Raw genomic sequence first — 20,026 nt, forward strand, 5'->3', positions numbered from 1 at the left:
TATGTGTTTAACCTTGGAGAAGTCACTGAATTGTGATCTTATCTGCAAATGAGGATGAAAACAGAATTTACCTCATAGGGTTACTGGAAGGACTAAATAAGTTAAAACATACTAAGTACTCAGAATAAAGCCTAATACAAAGTAAGCACTAAATAAATATTGGCTATTATTATTAGTTACATAAATCTGCAATGAAAGCAATTAGATAAGATTATAAAATATTTGGGACATAAAAGGTTAAAAAGAATCAGCAGGAATACACTGTATGAGAAGAAAATAAACAACAAAAATAAATTTTACAATGTTAAGAAATGTAAATCTATGTGGTACAGATCTTTAATTAAACAGCATTTCACAACGAAAATATGATATGCTTTTAAAAGTTTTAAATCTCAAAGTTATACTACCATCTCAGGTGAATAAAAAGTACAAATATAAAGATATCAAATTATGCTCCAACAAAAGTTTCTACACCTTTCGGAAATGAGCCTCTACAAATTTCTTAGATTTAAAAATACCTGAAAGATTAAACTAAAACTATAATAATCAAAAACCCTGTATTGTGGAAATTTACAAACATACACAACGGCAGATGGAAAACATAACGAATCTTCTTTATACTCGTCACCAAGACTCAATAATTATCAATATTTTATTACTCTGTGTAGTATCTTTTAACAACAAAAAATAGAATTTTCAGTCTTCTGAGACTGAAATGGTCAAGAAAAATGTCTAGTGAATTTAAGTATAAGAAAATATACCCAAGTGAAATTGGCTTATTTCATCTTTTTTTTTATTAAAAATAAATAAAAATGGAATAAAGCTTTGAGAAGAACAACACTTACTGGATGATGAGGTCGCAAATGAAAAGTATGAGGTGACACTACGGCTACAGCAAAGAAACGAAGAAATACAAAGCTGCTCACTGCAGAATACTGAACATGAGGGTCATCTGCAGGGAAAAAACGGTGAAATGTCATGCACAAAAACAATTAAAAAACAAGGATGACAAAGTAAAAAATAGTGAAAAAACATGTAAACTAAATAGGAGATCAATATAATTTATCTAATAAGAATTGAGTTGATGAAATGATAGTAATGATGATGACTAAATTAAAAGAAAAAATTCTATGACTAAAAAAATCTAAGAGAAATAATAAAGAAAATGAAAGGCAAAGCTGCTACATTTTCAGAAATATTTTAATTTGGAAAAATACTCCTTTCCTCAATCTGCAAGAAAAGACTCCTGAAATTACAACCAAAATAAAAGTAGTATCTGGCACTACCTAGAGATAATAATGAATCCCTTTATGATAGAAGATTGTTTTCAATTTAAGATAATTGTTTCAATTTTCCCCTGAAAAATCTTGATAATATCAAAGGCTATGCAATAGAATGAAACCTTTACTTTAAAAAAACTTTCAATATTCCCTATAAAAATGCAGATAAACTGGTGACAACTTGTGGCTTTGATCATTCACCTACAGCTTTCATTTCAGACTGGAGTCAACTCTTAACAATCAAAGAAGCAGGTAGTGAGGGAAAAAAATGTCTGGATTTGGTTTGACTCTTATAAGTCACTCAGTAGGTAGTCACTGACAAGTATTTAATTTGTAATTCTTTAATAATACTTACTTCCCACTCATTGCCTCCTCCCCTCTTCCCAACTCATCTTCTCAGGGTGGTTAGAACAAATGAAAATATTTTACGACAACAAAACTATCGTTACTGTAATCTACTGAGGATATGAAGACATATTAATAGTTAAGAAAAAGACAGTCAAGGAGATATGTTTACATTTATAAAAAAATAGTAAATTGTTTTAGATTATTTATATAAACAAGAATTGAATAGATAAAGCATATTTAAAGCCAAGATCACTGGGTAATATAGATTACAGTGATTAGTAGCATGCTTTGGAATAGGCCAGGCCCAAGTTTGAGACCCTGCTTGCCTATTGGCCATGTCATGGACCGTGGACAAGTTCCTTAAGCTTCTCTAAATCTGTTTCACTCTCTATTTCTACCTAAGGTGAACAGTAATTGCCTCACGTGGTGCAGTGTAGGTGAGATTAGGAGATGATGCAGGCTAGCACTGTGACTGTTCACTCACTAAACATTCAATGTGGTTACCATAATCTAACTCTGTTCCTTTTATTTTTGTTACAAAGATTAGATTTAGCATACTTATTTGAAATATTTGTTTGTGTTTTTATTATAATTAGCAAAGACATATAGGTCTAACTTTAGCTACATGTTAGCTAGAAAACTACTATGTAGCCCCACCACTTTAGCTTTGGGTATAGAGGCAGATAATATACACGTGTACACATATACACACTTAAAACGAACGTGAAAAAATAGCAAAATCTCTTCAGATGGTTACAGATATAAACTTACAGTTTTACACAGCTGGATAAGACTAAAAATTTAAGTAGCTGCCTTACTGCTTCAACCCCCCCCCCGCCCCGACCATTACAGGTAGATCTGGAATGACAGCTATAGCGAGTTTATTTACTCATCAGAGATGCATGTAATTAGAATAATTTCAAGCACTGACAATCAGAGATAGCAACTCAATTTTATGAAATGTTTCTAAGCAACGCCTTGACGTAGCTGCTCTTACAAAATTAAAGCACGCCACTTATTGACATACACACCTCAAAATTCTATGTATACTACAACAGAGATATTTCTAATGTCTAAAACCATCTCTGTAAAAACCTATCACCACCAAAACCTTATCATTCTCAAACTGTCAAATCTAATCAGTTTTATGAAACTAAAAATTCTATTTGAATGCATGCAAATGGAAAAGGGAGTTGGTACAAATAACGAAGGTGTTTTTGTTTATTATATTTAGCAGTCTCATAAGCACCTGGTATAAATGTTTATTTATAAATGATACAGTTCTAAATTTCGCCTTTCTCAAAAAATAATGGTGATTTTTGATTTTCTCTTTGTATAAAGTTGTCATTATATTGAAATAGAATGTTTTGCGATTCTAAGAAAATGAAATCAAATGTTTCATAAAAAAGCTAGATCTATTTTGAAAAACTAAATAAGACTGTACAGACAGTAAACATTTCACATAAATCAAATACACAGTAAATCTACAAAAAAAAATATTGAAAAGGAGATGTCATGTTTTAGCGATACAAAGCACTTACTAGGAAATCTTTGAGCAGCCATTTGCCTTAGAGAATAAAAGATATCACACATTACAGTGGGGCAGCTCATACTTGATTTTATAATTGTACTGAATAACTTGTCTACATAGTAGCGCAGATTCTCCTGTAGGATTTAAAAGGTAAACAGTAAGATTTTGACTTTTACATATTTCAATAGTCTTCTTGGAAACAAATGCAATGAAATGACATCTATTAGGCAGCCATTATCTAATATTCTAAAGCTCTGCTTCCCTTCGCTAAACTTATTCAGTTAAAGGACAATTTACATCTTGACCTCATTTAATAAAATTAGACAGATTTATAATAGCTAGGTATCAGAGGTGAATAAATGAAATAAATGGCACAAGCAGCAGCAATTATCTATTGTAATAAACACTTGTAACTCTAACACAATCATCATTTTCCCAGAGGCAACTACAAGTACTGGCTGATCAAGTCATTGTGCTACTTACTTACTTAGCCTGATCAGTTTGAACCTAAAAGACTGACCAGAATAGGGCTGCGACTAGATATAGCCTTACTCCATTATTGTTTACCAGAGCCAAAACGGAGTGTCGAAAACAAAAACAAAACAAACAAAAAAAAAGTGAAACCTGATGGGGAGATAACACTCTAAAAAAGAGACACAGGAAATGCTGCTAATGGTACAGGTATCATGCAAAGAATGAAAGGCACTGCTTCCCTCCTTATAGCAGTACTATAACATAAGTGGGAAAGAGGTATACCTGTAAGGCCAATTTTAATGCAGTTATGAAGATAACAAGGACTTACCTTATTATTTTCTACATTATCTCCTTCTTTTAATTTAATAGGATCAATTTCACAGGATTTTGATGATTCGCATATCTGGAAAATAGATTACTTTTTCATTTAATGCTCTTTTAGAAATAATTTGGCAAAACGAAAATATTATTTTTCTGATATTATAAAAATTAAGACTATAACAAAGTTTAAAACCTCCATCCAGAGATAATGTATACAATACTCCCAAAGCACTGTATAAAAAAATGTTTCTCATATATCTGAAACACTAGCTAAAACAGAAATCCAATAACAAAGAAATAATTATGTAGATTATACCACAAAGTGCTCTTTGAGTAAAATAATCTGTTGATGACACAGTAAATAATTTATTCTACATTTAAAGTGTTCAGTGTTATTCTTTCAGCAACACATGAATAGATACATCGTTCCCATCAACAGATTACTGGATGAAAGAGATGCTATAACAAGAACACACAAATTATCATCATCAGAGTACAAATACTCCATACCTCATCCAGAATAGGTTTTAATGTTACTTTCAGGTAGTGCCCTCCCACTATTTTCATCATTTCATCCAGACATCTAGTAGCCAAGGAATTCCCCCTAAAAATCGTGTTTGCATCTCTGAAATACAAACAGAAATAAGGTGAAACCAAGTGTAGTAAACAAAGGCTGCGAAATCAGTAATATGAGATATCTGACTTGGTCATATATAAAATTTTAGTAATTTTTACCATCCGTTTAAAAGTTTGCTGCCATTAGGATTTTCCAACTTGCAAAAACTTACTGAAAATATAAAAATAAGTTAAGAAAAAAAGCAAACCAAATTTATGAAGTGCAAATATGTGTGTATGTGTGTGTGTAAAACAACAATGTTACAGTATGACAGAAATGGGAAGCCACTCGACTGCTTTTTATAATGTCACACCTGTGGCATATAAGGGTGCTACATAATGGGTAAGGAAAAAGGAACTTCTGACATAGTATTTTCTTTGTGACATGTGAATCATTATAAGCAGCAGCAAAGACTAGTAACAGGAAATTGCGCAACTGAGTTAAAAAAAAAACTTTCATTAACTGTTAATTTTACAGTTGGTGGATACTGTTTGCTAACTTGAAGAACTATCCTTTATTATGTTAAGCAGTTCTTTCCAGACTATGCTATAGTAGAGCTAGTCAATACAAAAGAACTAAGATTACAAAAACAAATTGACAAACGAAGGTCCAAATTCAACAACGCATAATTAATACTTAATATAACTCTTACTGTGTATCCTTCAAGTCTAATTCAGCCACTGCAGTGGCAAAAGGAACAAGTTTATCATGGTGCAGCAGCAGTCGTACAAGGGGCAAAACAGCATCATTTTTATCTCGACACATTTCACCCAAAATGTAAGCAGCTGAGGCAGATACTGGCTAGAATACACAAAGGCAGAAAACAAGCACAAAATTAAGGAAATGTGATTAAATGTTCAATCACTGGCCTGTAAAAATAATTCAAATATGTTCATTAACTATCGGAGATGAAATCTGGAACACATATTGGAATCATAGTACTGAGGTTCAGATAAATTAAATATACATACTTATATACTATATATGTATATTACTGTTTTAATAAAGCTTGATGCCCTGAAATCTTTACCTTGTCACTTACATAATTATTTTAGCCTTTTTATATTAAATCATACTTAAAAATTTTAAAGTACCTGAACATCTGGTGATTTTAGCAGCAAAGTTTTCAAAGGACCATAGTACTCTGAAGGAAGCACATAGTCTTCTGAATAACATATATTTAATCGAAGAGACCCAAGGTCATCAGTTTTAGATGATTTGTTTCCATTATCTCTTGGTTGTAGCAAATACCTAAAGTAAAAATACAATTAATTCCATGTGATGGTAATGAGCATCCAAGCTAGTGAGGTGAGTAAACAGCCAAGCAATAAGAAAGAGAAAAAGGAAAAAAAAAAAAAACTAAACCAAAAAGTCAACTTAATATTTAAGGTTAGGATTAGGACACTTCATAAGTAGCCGACTATTATCTTCAGATTAACAGTTGTATCTTGAACAAGAAAGCTATAAACAGATTTTTATCCAGGAAAAATTAAGACCTCGAAGGAGTTGAATAAGAGTTTGATTAGCATGCAAGTTTAGAAAAACTAATAAAAACTAAAACATTTATAATCTATTACCAAAAATATTTTTTTTTTACCAAATAAATTTAAGAAATATGCATTTAGTTGAAATAGACATACTATGCAAAAAGGGATGAGTTTGTTTTAAAATAAATCCTATATGTAAAAATTTGAACTTATTTTTTAAGTTAGTGACTGAAGGTTTATAAAAATATTTTTATTATTAATAAAGGAGTAACAGTGTAACTATACTGAAAAATGTTTTAATTTGTAAAAAGTCAGATTTACATGAATTTTTTTAGTTAAGTAAAAGGCAAAAAAAAAGTAAAACTAGAGATAACTTTAAATAGTCAAGGAAAGAGAAATGTTAAGAAATCAAGAGATGTTTGTAAGACTAAAACTAGAAATCTAAGTTACTGTTTAAGATTTATCGTGGAAAATTAAAAATACAAAGTATAGAGAGTAGTATATTGAACCCCTACGTGCCTATCACCTAGCTTCAGTAATTATCTTAAGGCTATTCTTGTTTCAGCCATACCTCCACCGACTCCTCTCATCCCACCAATGCATTATTTTAAAGCAATTTCCAGGTGTTTTTAAACTTCATCTATAAGTATTTCAGTACATGTAATTATATAACTATAATTATATATATAGAAAACTTTAAAAAATCATTAGCTAGTCAGTATTCAAGTTCTTCCAAACTTATCATAAACAGTTTTCTACATTTTGTTCAAATCCAAGGCCCATAGATTGTAATAAGTTAAGTTTCTTTTAATCTATGGATTCCCCCATCCTCTAAGAAATCAGGTAGTTTGTCTTAACAAAATTTTCCATATTTGAGGTTCTCTTAACTCTGTCTCCATGATGTCATTTAATGTTGTTTTGTCCCCTCTATATTTATGTATTTTAGCAGTTAGATCTAGAGGCTTGGTGAGATTAGATTTGATATTCTGCCAAGAACATTTCATTGATAGTGTTGCGTGGTTCCACCAAGAGGCACTAATGTCTGATTGTTTCTCTTTTTGTAATATTAGCAGTCATTGATGATCACTGCCTAGTGTCATTAATTATCGCAGGCTGCAAAATGACAATTTTATAATTCTATCATGCTTCCTTCATTTGTTAGCTGAAAAGTTGTTTTTTGTTGTTTTTTTTTTTATAAAGCCAGTAGCAGTAGTTTGGATATTTACTTTGGACATTTCACACTTATGGCCCCCTCAATAGAAGATTATCTTGTTTAAAAATAGAAGGGTTTAATAAAACATTTATTAGCTTTGAGAAAGATAAGATTAAAAACATAAATTAAAACTAGAGAATCAACCAAGTAAAATATAAAAGATGAGGGGATGGTAATACAAGAAGAAGATATTATTTGGAAATTATATCACTACCCACAAAAGAGGAATTCATATCTTGGAAGACCAACCTTCAGAATGTCTAGCCTCTGATTTGAGAAATAATAATTTATAAAGATTAAAGAAATAATTGCAAATAAGCCTATCAGCAAAGGTGACTCAAAAGCACCTCTAAGGGAAGCGTAGCTGGCTGATCATCAGGCACCCAGACAAGGGCATTACTTGGGGGCATTTCCCACAGTCTGGTGTATGTTCTGCAGCCTCGCAAATTCAAAAAACTAGTTTTATCAGCTTCTAAAGTGACCTGAATTGCAATGACTGAGCAGAGAATGATATATTTAAAGTAGAGGGTCGATTACTACATTTATGAAAGAAATACAAGAGTCAAGTAGCAAAAATACCTGCACTTTTTTGGGATCAATATATTTTATTATGGAAATGTTCCTTCACAAAAGTAGGGAGAAGAGTGATATTGAAAGCAAACATTCTCGCCCCCACCCCATGCACTTATTACTCAGCTTCAGCAATTATCACCATTTCCCATGGTATTTTCGTCTATATCCCTTACTTCAACTGATACACCTTTTTTGCCTGTTAATATAATTTTAAAAATCTGTTTAATACATTTTTTAACCTGTTGGTAAGCTATTTTGAAAGCCAAATTACCAGAAGGTTCCGTGGTAAGTACACAGATACAACACTGAGATTTAAGGAATCTTAGAATTTCCCAGCTAATTGTTTTGCTGAGGATATAATAATGCCTCTAGAGCAGGATTCACTTTTTTCTCCTTGACTGTGCTCAAATGGGCAGTACCCACCAATGTTTGCCTTTTGGGAATTTTTTTTTTTAATTGTTCTAATTTTCTCATTCTATTTTAACTAGTGTTTTCCATACATGGTTAAAATAAAATTGGATTACAATTACAACCTGGTTCTGCTTCCCTGACATTGAACCTAATCTTAAACAGTGTCCCCATATTCTGGTCAGAGTTCAGAATCTGTTTTGGTTTGTTCTATAGGAATTTTACTCAGAGGGCAACTTTAATTCGTTTACGTACAAATTACTGTAAGAGAGAGTATGTTTTATTCCTCTGTTTCTTTCATAAAAACACAAAGTATCAGCAAATAGGTCTACGGTCCTAACATGGCATGTTCTTTGCAGAAGGATTAAGGAAGTGCTATACCAGTTACTAATTTTCATGCATACACGGCTTTAGGATGCTCGTGAACTCCAGAAGGTTTGCTTTTGCTACACTTTTTAAGCCTGTCTCCTAGAGTTTCTTTGGCAGGATAAGAAATCCCTCTGGACAAAATATCTCATTCATTTGGACTTGGAAAAAAAATGCAAAATTTCAAAATATATCATTGGCCTCCTACTCATTCCTTGAAAAGATCCATTTTTTTAATTAGTAGGGACCACTTCCATTTTTTTTTTAAATAATATTTTATAGGCAAAGGGAACTCAAATCTTTTCTGACAGCTTAAAACAAAAATATTTTTGAGTTTTAAACATATTTGGAAATATGTATGTCAAAACATAAATTTATTATAGCACATTGATTAAGATCACAAACTCTGAAGTCAGAAAGTTTGGTTCAAATGCCAGCTGTGTGACCTTGGGCAAACTGCTCACCCTTTCTGTGCTTTTTTCCGTACCTGTTAAAGAAAGGGTAATAAAAAGTATCTAACTGATTTAATACTTATAACAACTCTAAAGAGATTATATAAATAAAGCACTTAGACTAGTGCCTAGTACACAGTAAATGCCATGTAAATGTTACTTATATAACACATATACATACAATTGTTACTACATAAGGAATCTTGTATGAAATGGATGCAAAAAAAATCACAAATATACTTTATTTTTCGAATGAAGTGTTTTAGTTTAAAAAAATAAGATAACAGGAAACAAAGAAAAGTTATTAACTGAAAGTGGCAGGTGCTCTACACATTTCTTTCACTCCCAATTAGAAAGCATAAGAGTAATCCTTATGCTCTCAAGAGTCAGCATTTTTGACAGTCCCTTGATAGGAAAAAAACAAAAAACAAAAAAACAAAACAAAAAAAATCATCTGAAAAATTTTAACCACAAAGTCTGTATAACTGAAATTAAAGTAGGCAGGCAAAAACTATAATTAGTCGTTCATAATGCTACATAAGCTGGAAAATAACTGCTCAGAGGCAGCTGTACTAATACTTGCATGTTATTTCTGGTTCTATAAAGATAACCATTATGGAACCAATTTATGGATAAATTTAGTAATGAATTTTTGCTAAAGATAAGAGATTAAAGATTTAGTGTCAAAAATGGCAAACTAGGAAACTCATCTCAAGTAAAATATTAACCTAGTTTGAAATATGTATACAGTACTTATGTTGGAAAAACTCCCATTCATTTGTCCATTTACTATTTAAATCTTACTTTCAAAATTAAAAATTAAAACATCAAAAGATATTTATATCTATTTTCTTAATGTATATTTTTATAACATGGATCATTTGGGGGAAAATTATTGTACCAATCTGTATAATCACACAAAGGTTTTCTTCATATTAAGTTCTCCGCCACTGAGATAACTGATGAAATGCGACTGAACTAGATTACCTGTAAGGTTCTTTTTCTTCCAAACAATGGAATACTGGTAAAAGAAAAAAGGATGCAGAAATTCTATATGTATCAATGTGGAACAATGGAAATAATAATGCTGAGAACATGAATTAGACCCGTGCTTATATCATTTGTGGCTTACTTTATGGGAACTCATTTCATCCTCTAACAACTTTGGGAGGCAGGTACTATTTGTATTTCCCCAATTTCATAGCCAAAGAAAAAGGCAAACAGGTAGAGTAACTTGTCCAAGGTCACAAAGGTACTTAATGACAGAGATGAGATTTGAACCAAAGCAATTTGGTTCCAGAGTCCATATTCTTAACTACTATCAAGGGACAACAAATATTTATTGAGATTCTCTACTGAATTGCTAAGTGAAAAAAGCAAGATGCAGAGCAGGATACAGTGTATGTCCATTTGTATTAAGAAGGAGAAAGAAGGATATATACGTATTTGCCTATATATACATAAAATATTTCCAAAAACTCAGAACAATGGCTGCCTCAGAAGAAGGAAACTGAGTAGCTGGGGGACAGAGGTAGGTAACAGATTTTTACCTTCTGAACTTTGCACCATTAAGTATATTAACTATTTTTTAAAAATCAGTAAAATTCTATTATCTACACAGGTTCAAGTTAAAGGTGACTAATTATCGATACTAATAAGCTAATCCTAACATTTGACAGAAATTTCAGAATAAAGAACATGCATGATTACTACGAAACTGAAAAGCAAAGAAAGGAATGGGAAATGATTGAATCATGTTTAATGAGAGAATAAAAAGAAAAATTGGAACCACCAAAAATTAGTTATCAGAAAAGGATTATAATAAGCAAATACTAAGTAGAAATTATGTGAAAAAGCAAACTGAAGCTTTTAAAACAATAAAATTACATTACTAATAATAATTCTCTTTCCTAATATCAAGATTAGAAAGAATATATGCTTGAAATTTTGAAGGTAAACAAAGCTTTTCTGGAGTGTTCACGCAGTTACCATCAATTCCACAAGGGGATGCTACAGCTCTACAATTGACAAAGAAGGCTAAGAGTTTAATTTCAAATTAAAAGAAAATGGCATTCACATTTTTATAATTCTTTACATCTAAAGAAATATAAATGAATTAGCAGATGTATCTACTTCATGATGGATAAATTTTAGCACTAATACTTCTGGCACATTACCTTAAACTATTTTAAAATACTATTGGAAAAAAAAAAAAACTATAGGAATAAAATGAATTTCCATTTGTTAGTGTTCTTACATCCTGCCAAGGTAGCTGGACAAAATTTTGCCAAATTTGGAGGACCTGTCTGGAGACAGTCTTACTTAAAACACAGGCTATGTGGCGTATTTCGCATTTACTTTGAGGGGCTCTGGGAGGCAAAACAACTCACTTTTTATTTTATACAAAGTAGGCATATAATTTTAAAGACTTAACAAACAGAAATTTCCATTTTAAATGTATGTTACTTTATGAAAGGTGGAAGAAGACATGTAGGGTGAGGGGGGGTGGTGGTGGTGGTGGTGGTGGTGGTGGTGGTGACAGACCTCAAATTTTATCAATTTTTTAGAGGGACTAAGTTTAATTTTGCCCTTTTGTGGATGCATTTCAGAAATTATAACATACACAATGCCACCATAAAGACCAATAAATCTTAGATCTGCATAGGCAAGAGGTAAAAATTAAAATTTTGAGTTTAAAATCAGTCTTTTCAAGAGATAACTGCTCGAGGACAATAGACTCCAGAGTGAAGAACGTCTGATGGCCGCCAATCAGGAGAGGCAGGCTCTTTTAAAGACAAATGAGGTTGATGACCACAGTAAGAGACCTCTAAACACTCAGTTTCAAATTCCTCTTCATGGCAACTGAAACTGAGTTCTAAAAAGTGGGCCTTAAAACTTAGCACGTGAGAAAGGCAAATTCTTTTTATACTCAGTTGAAACCTGTCTAGCATGAGGGTTGCGGGGAAACCTACTTGAGGGTTGTATAAGTGCTGGAGACAGAAAAAACAAAAGCTTCACACTGATTCTGCTAACGAAACTAATGTCAATTTAATGTCTGAACATTAAATTTAATTTAACATCTGTTTAATGTCACTGTTAAGAATCATGAACAGTAAAATAATGTAACTGTTCTTGAGCCACCAAAGCTTCTGAAAAGTGCATTAATTGAATCAGTTCAACAACATAAACCCTCGACATTTAGAAAATGACACCAGGGCCATCCATAGCGCATTTCAATGGGGTGTAGTGAAGGAAAAATCACTAGTAAGATACTGTAAAAGCTGATTTCCTATATAATATACCCTCTGCCTTCAAACATCCACAGTTCCCAAAACCATTAATAAAGCTTCTGAACTGCAGATGATTTGTGAACCACCATCTTCTCCATTGGGGATCTCTTATGTAATGTTTTAAATGTTTTCCATTTTCTCCTTAGAGACAGGACTTAATTTTTGAATGGAAAAATATTTCTAGATAATTTTCTTTTGTCCCAGTACCAGAGGTCAAGTCATAAAACTATCAATGTATTCATATGTCTGCAACAATAAATTAATGACATCAATTAATGACTTTTGGCTTATTCCACTACTAGTTTAAAGTGTGCTTATAGTAAGCATTTATTTGCATATACAGTATGCAAGGGAGTACATTAGAATGTTTGTATTCTTACCAGGCTTGATGAGAGGAATCATTTCTTAACACGTTCACAGGAACCTTAATCTCACCTAGAAAAATATCCTGGACCAGGTTTCCGTTGTTCCACAAGTCAATCCTAAAAATTTTAAATTGGCTTTATTTCTTGCACACAATGTTTAAGAGAACACACAACACCAAATAGCTTCAAAATGATTTGTATTATAGCATTATTTTTACATGCTTAAAAGAGATGTTAGCATTATCATATATCTCACTACCTAACCTAAGCAAAATACTGCAATAGCTTTTGTTTATAAGCACAGAAAGCAACTATTTTAAATAGTCTAAAAGAAAGCAGTTAAGTTTCTTAGTTTCAAAGTCTAGGCTTTATTTTAACCTATAGCAATAAGAACTATAGAATTACTTTGTTGAATCTGAGAAAAGAAACCAACACAAGACTAGTTTCTTTCTCAATTAGAATCAGTTAATATGCAAAGACCAGTAATTTAGAAAAATACATTACCTGAACATTACAAACATGTGATTAATACATTCTTTAGATGAACACACTGTTAACACCACAGCTATACATGCATTTACAAAAACTTTCCCCTCCCAAATAGCATAGATATTTAAGACCTGGGAAACTGCACAAACTTCAAACACATGCACCTGTTGAATTATCTTACAAGACTTCTTACCTCACTGAAATTTCTGTTAGACAGCAGATATGTTAAGAAGAATAAAAAAATTATTTCTAAATTGGCTAACATATAATTACTTTTCTATGTATTCTTTGTATCCATTAGGCTATGATTCGGAAATTTAAGAAGCAATTAAACTGGGGGGAAATTAAAAACATAAAATTGGTGAAAATTAGTTCGTCATTGTTTATAAAATAAATACACCTTAACTATTTCTGTAGAGAAATCAGATTTTGAAGATAATTTGGATTTAAATTAGATGCATGTTCCTCTAAATTTCATCAACCGACTTGCTGAAGAAAATTCTATTAAGCTTAATTCATGTTTTCCAGTTAATTTTCGGATTTTCTTTTGGCAGAGAAAAAAGTAATTTTGTAAAACTCCAGGATGCATACCTAATTTCTAGCTTTTCAATGTCCTCCTCTTCTACCTGGAACTGGGATTTTCTGGTGTAACTACTGGATCTGGTTACCTGTAAACAAAATATTTTAGTAAAGAAGTTTTTTTAAATATCTTCTTCCTATATTAACTTAAACTATCATCCCTAAAATGTTCAACTGTTTATTACAAACAGAGGAAAATGCCTAGGTAATATTTTACCCAAAAGCTAAATACAAAAGTGGCTACGGGAAGTAGCAGGGAGGTAAGAACAAGGCAGTATAAAAATATAAAATGCAACCCAACCCTGCCTCTGTGCCCTTCCTTATCAACTCAACATAAGGCAACATTAGACTCTCTAGCTCATCTGTAATCTGGTGGTGACTCAAAGTGTAAAAGTGTTGTATTTCAGTAAACCTGCACATGCTAAGAACTGTTTGAAGACTTTCTCATATTTCTCAAGATACCAATGCCACTCTTATACTTCCTTCTCACATTCTTACTGAAAATATCAAGGCCATTGGCAGGAACTTCCTCAACTACCATCACCTGAACATGTTCATTCTCACAGAGGCCCTTCCACTTAATGAGTTTTCTCATTCTCTTCTAAACAAGATGATATGATCATCTTTTCTAAGACTACTCCACGCACACAGTATGCAGCAAGCACTTGATTTAATTACTGCTTTCTTTACTAGTTTTTCACCTCACCCAAGTCTAAGAAAAATTCTCCCCTTAAACTACAGTCTTCCTCTTTCCTTTCACAGACAAATATCTCAAAACTGTAATCCATCATTAACAGCCTTCACTTCCTCACCACCCACTCACTACAGTAACTCCTCATATCTGGCTTCCTCACAGGTCATCCGCCTAAAACCCTACTCTACATCGCCAAGTCTGATGATCAATTCTTAGTTCTCACCTTCACTGACCCCTCTCTCTCTGAATGAGTGATCATACAACTACACCCCCTCTCCCACAGACGCTCTCTTCTCAGAGTGTGCCCAGGCACTATTCTGCAACCTTCTGCTCCCTTTGCTTCTTCCTCTGGTACCTCTTTCTATTGAACCTATAGATATGGGTTTTCTACAAGGTTTTATTTTTTATTTTGCTCTAAGGGAATGCACAGTGCTGTACAGTTTACAAAATGCTTTCACATCCATTATCTCATTTGTTTATCAGATTGCTGCTTTGAAGCAGGCCACGCTAGATTTATTATCCTCATTTCAAAAATGAGGACGCTAAAGTACATAAATTGAGACATGCTCAAAGTTGAATACCTAGTAAGTGGCAGAACTGAGCTTCACTTTTCTCCTTCACCTCTCCTCCCTTGGCTCTCCTAGCTCTGTAAGCACATCTTGAGTCTTTAGATGCAACCATCACCCATCTTCCATTTCAGTCATGAACTGCCTATTGGCAAGTTTTACATGTCAGACTTCAGCTCATTATGCCCCAAAATGAACCACTTATTTTCTCCTTCTTTTTCACTTTTCTATTTTTTCAAATTTGAAAGCACGAGGGATAACATTTGACTTCTCTTTTTGTCTTTTCTTCTATAACAAATTCATTATCTTACCCTCTGAAGTTTCTTTCTCATTTGTCCCTTACTTTCTTAGATCAGACCACCTTTTCTCCCCTTCTCCCCCTTTTTTTTCTTCAACAGCTAAACTACAACTGTCTCTTGCTTGATCTTTGTTCTCTCTCAACCATTTGGCCCACGGATCATGGTTCATTATTTCCAAAACAATCACTCTTATCCTCTTCTGGGCTCAAAAACATTCAATGGCTAATATTTAAGTACCTCATCAGGCACTCAAAGTCTTTTATTTGTTGGTCCTACTCTATCTTTTTAAGCTTAGTTTCCATTATTCCTTTACATAAATCTTCCAGTCAAATCACACTTGCTATTCTTTGAAGATAATTTTCTGCTCTTCTGTCTCAGTCTCTGCTCAAAATGTTCCTTCTCTCTAAAACTCTTTTCTCTGACTTAACTCAGCTGGAGCCAAGCTCATCTAACCACCACCCCCCCCACCCCTGCAAATATAACTGCATTTTACTGCTGTGTGTATGCATGCATGTGCACGCTGTGTCTTTTGCTCCACTAGAGGACAGAGACTGAACCTTTTATAATCAACTCGACAAAGTATCTTTTGAATGAATATTCCAAGGCCTAATAGGTACGCTTGGATACAGCAAGCAGGTCAGGCCTTGAGTTGTGCCTTCCTTGTTTTCTCCAAGCTAAATATACAGCCATTAATATATGCAGAACAATGAACTAAGTCCCTAGCTAGGGAATGGAAGGAAAAGTCTCACATTGCTGCATTTTCTTTTGCTTTTCCTTCTCCCTTGCCTCCACCCGCACAATTCTTCCTACTTCAATTTTAGCATTCTCTTCAACCTGTGTTCCTTTATTTAAGTACAGAACCAGGCAAGGCTAGAAATGCCTCCCTCTCTCCACTTTAAAATACCAAGAAACACACACACAAAAGAAGAAAAAGCACAAATGTAAATCTTTTTTTTTCAAATCTTTCCTACATATTAATCTCGACTGCAACATGTTCTACAGTTAGAACACAATCTTTTAGAATAGCTTGACTTATTTTGAATTTTTCCTAGTTTTCAAATAATATGAATAAAGGATTTCTTTAACAAATTTAAAAACTGCTCCACAGTAAAGAACTCCAAAGCACTGTATTTGGGGAAACTTCAAGGCAGCTGAAGATTTCTATGAAAATAATCATATGTCTATAGAGTGTACTTTACAGTCTCACATTTGGGCCTCATAAACACTATCGGTTAGGTAGGGCTGCTATTATTTTGTCTTACAAAATTATCTTTTCATAAGAGAAGAAACGAGTCTCGAATTCAGTGATTGTTCAAAGTCAATTGGCAATAGAACTCAGATCTATCAAGTGATTCTCACACTTACCTCACTAGTGGTGTTTAAACAATACTCTGCAGAAGAGTCCTATGGCCACTGTGTATCAGGTGGGTGGGTAAGGGGCTGGATAGGTGAGGGGGTGTATGGAGAAGGGTGTAATACTGAGGATGACTGGGGAGTGGGTGTGGCCCTAGACCTCTCCATCTCCAAGTCAATCAGAGCTCTACCTTTGTTTTATATATTGGGCCTCCACTGCATTACACGACGGTTCTACTGCTTTCAGGAGAGAAATGCTTAATTGCATTAGTTGACAAAAATGATTACTATGGCCAAAGTTTGAAAAAAAGAAGTAAACCAGCATTCAGTATTAAATATTCAATGTTAATATTTATATAAAATGAAAAGTTACCTCAAAATAAAAGATTTCATTAAACTGCGGATTGCTTGTTTTCTTCTTTACTTTTGTCTTCTTTTGGTCATTCCTGTTCCAATGTGGTACAGTTTTACCTTGTAGAACTTAACAGTACACAATTATAAAACATGCTATTTCCACCCAGGGAGCCTGACCTCTGTTTAACTGTTCAGATGACTCAGGGAAGACTGTAGTTTTAACTTTTTCTTGAGGAGAAAAATTAAGGTATCTCTAAAAACTCAAAGAATTCACAGTTTTGTATATCTGATATATGCCAAGATTATATTATTCTTTCTTTGGCTATACTAGACTGACTGCCAAGCTTACTTCAGGGGTTTTTAATAACACATTCTCTTATATAAGCAAGTTGGAATAAATGGCAGAAGGAAGACAATGAGATCCAGAGTACCTTTATCTATGCCGGAATTACCAGGGAATACAGAAAGCAATCTTAACTTAAGTTTACCTCTTAGACTTCGGCTACCGTGTGGCTTTTTAAAAAAACCTTTTGTTTTGAAATAATAATAGATTCAGAGAAAGTTGCAAAGAAATGTACAGGGAAGTCCCACTCAGCCTTTCCCCAATGTTAACATCTTATAAAACTATATCACAATACCCAAACCAATAGTGATTTTAAAAGACAAACTCACATGCCAAATAGCTTCTATCTGCATGATAAATAATTACATTTAAGAATTTGCCTGTCACATATAGATTATAAACAAAAACAAAAAAACAAAAACAGCTCCATGTGGTTAAACAATTTTAACATGCATGACTAAATCCCTCTGATAGCATGAATGTTATAGGACTGGCTATCTCCTTTTAAATTTAAAACCATTTATAATAATAGCATACTATTACTTGAGCACCCAATAAGTATCCAACATATGCAATGTATTTTATATACACATGTACAAATTCTTTTTATAAAGTGACTTACTGGTCATTTTCTAAAAAATAACAGAGCCTTGCGTTGGAAAGGAGTGTGGGTTTGTGTATGTTGTGTTTGTGTAGAAAGAATACTGTACTTTTTGTTTCCTGATTTTAAACCTTCAAGTTGTAGACAAATTTTAGACTAGTTTAGCTCTGAAAGAAATAATAAAGTTTAAAAATGTTACAAAGTGCTTTCAGTTTTTTCATAAATTATCCTAAGTAAGTTAAATCCACAATATGGTGTACTTCGCCATGTTCTGGTATTTCAGCAGTTTGTCTACAGCTTAGAATTCTCTCTGTAGAGCACACATGCCATCAGTAGAAAAGGCATTTTTAGTCATGAGCTGCTTTCCACATAAAAATATGGAACCTGCTTTATTCTGAGCTAGCATTTATTAAATCAGAATTTTGTCTGCATAAAATCTAATACATTTACAAGTAGGAAGGTTGATGGAGAATGAATATGATCAAGTTTATGTTTTAAAGTACATTTAACTACTATAATACTGATGTTGCTCCCAATAGTCTATGAGTCTGGCAGATGTGAAATGGCACCTATTTTCTTTCTACAAAAACAAGACTCTGTTGTTTGCAAGTGTGTAACAGAACTCTAAAGATTTTTCTTTCAAAGCATTCATTACTTTGTGTCACAAATAGCTATTTAGCAATTTGCTATTAGAACCTTAATTTTGTAATTCTTATACCAACCTTTAAAACTTAAAAATCTAGTAATAATTTAATAAACATTACCTAGATGGGCCCACTAGAGAAACTGTTGCATAAGGGTCACAGCTTTGTCCATTTATAAGAGGCAACCCATGGCATGCCTTGATGCTAAGGAAGAATAAAAGAAAATTAACATGATTTTTAAGTTAAATAACATAAAACATTATCTTTAATACAAATTAATATATTAAAGGGTTAAAATTGTTTTCCACATTTCTCTCTGCAATTGTATGCCTATGTACCAGTTACCCTGAATATGTCTGTATGCATTTTTTACTTATGCTATATTTCCAAAATAGAACTAAACTAGAATGACACAATCTGTAGAGTCTACCAAATAATATTTAATACACATCCCCCAACTAAATATCCAACAAGGTACATTTTGTGATTTGACAATACATTAAAATTGCTGTGGCTTCTAAAAAGGAAAAGAAAGCGGTGTGAACCTTAAATGAGAAACTACAAAACTAAGCCAGATCTATGGCATCACACCCTCTGCTAAAGCATGAATGAGAAACAAGGAAATCACTGTGGTTTCCACTTAAAATCTGATTCATATCTAGAGGGCAAGTCTCATACAATTTGGTAGGCTTTTATTCTGTTCTCAGTAACAGCTCCTGCGTCATTCTAAAGAAAATGTTTCAGACAATAAAAACCAAGGCATCTAATCCACTCCATGGGTAACAGTCGTTGCTATTTACAAAGAACACAGAATCTGACTTAATGATCTACTTTTCAAAATTTCTCACTAAATATCATTGAATTCATGAATTTAGTTTACAGCTAGGGTCTGCAATTTCCTAATGCCTAAGAGAAGCTCATGAGTGTTGCTAAAAAGTATTCTTTGTTAAAAGATGTGGGCTACTGAGTAACATCCTTATTTCTCTCCACAACCCACAGATCATATCTGTGGGTGAAGTGCAAATGGTATGCTGCCGAGTGAAGAAAAAAATGATAATATGACTCATTTCTATTAAATTAGGTATCAAAAATCAAATTTCTGAAACTAAGCAAAGAAAGTACAGGCCAAAATAATAATTCTGGTTATTAATGTTAGGCTTAGGTACAGTCAAACTTTCCCACTGTACATACTATGTGAAACTTACACTTCTCAAGCTAAACCTCAAAATATCTAATTTTTATACAGCATTTGCAGTTTATTATATATTTTCACAAAATGCACCTAATTCTTACAATTGTCTCTCAGAAGAGCATAAAAGTATCTTTCTTCATGCCATTTTAAAGAAAGTAAAACTCAAAAGTTATGTGAGAAAACAAAAT

At 32.9% G+C, this 20,026-nt stretch overlaps 1 protein-coding gene across 4 annotated transcripts in view; it reads right to left on the bottom strand.

Annotated features, from left to right (window-relative positions):
- The window catches only part of RASA2 (RAS p21 protein activator 2), a 95,728-nt gene that overhangs the window by 19,651 nt on the left and 56,051 nt on the right, over nt 1-20,026 (bottom strand). For all 4 annotated transcript variants that reach the window (XM_016141881.2, XM_016141882.2, XM_016141880.2 and 1 more), the window contains exons 6-15: nt 18,767-18,850; nt 17,078-17,150; nt 13,805-13,881; nt 12,740-12,841; nt 5,665-5,821; nt 5,223-5,371; nt 4,465-4,579; nt 3,962-4,036; nt 3,170-3,293; nt 846-952 (exon numbers count right to left, since the gene is read on the bottom strand). In XM_016141881.2, the coding sequence (XP_015997367.1) occupies nt 846-952; nt 3,170-3,293; nt 3,962-4,036; nt 4,465-4,579; nt 5,223-5,371; nt 5,665-5,821; nt 12,740-12,841; nt 13,805-13,881; nt 17,078-17,150; nt 18,767-18,850 (1,063 nt within the window). The remainder of the gene's footprint in view (nt 1-845; nt 953-3,169; nt 3,294-3,961; nt 4,037-4,464; nt 4,580-5,222; nt 5,372-5,664; nt 5,822-12,739; nt 12,842-13,804; nt 13,882-17,077; nt 17,151-18,766; nt 18,851-20,026) is intronic.

This window comes from Rousettus aegyptiacus, unplaced genomic scaffold, assembly GCF_014176215.1.
Source record: "Rousettus aegyptiacus isolate mRouAeg1 unplaced genomic scaffold, mRouAeg1.p scaffold_m13_p_4, whole genome shotgun sequence".
Classification (NCBI taxonomy): domain Eukaryota; kingdom Metazoa; phylum Chordata; class Mammalia; order Chiroptera; family Pteropodidae; genus Rousettus; species Rousettus aegyptiacus.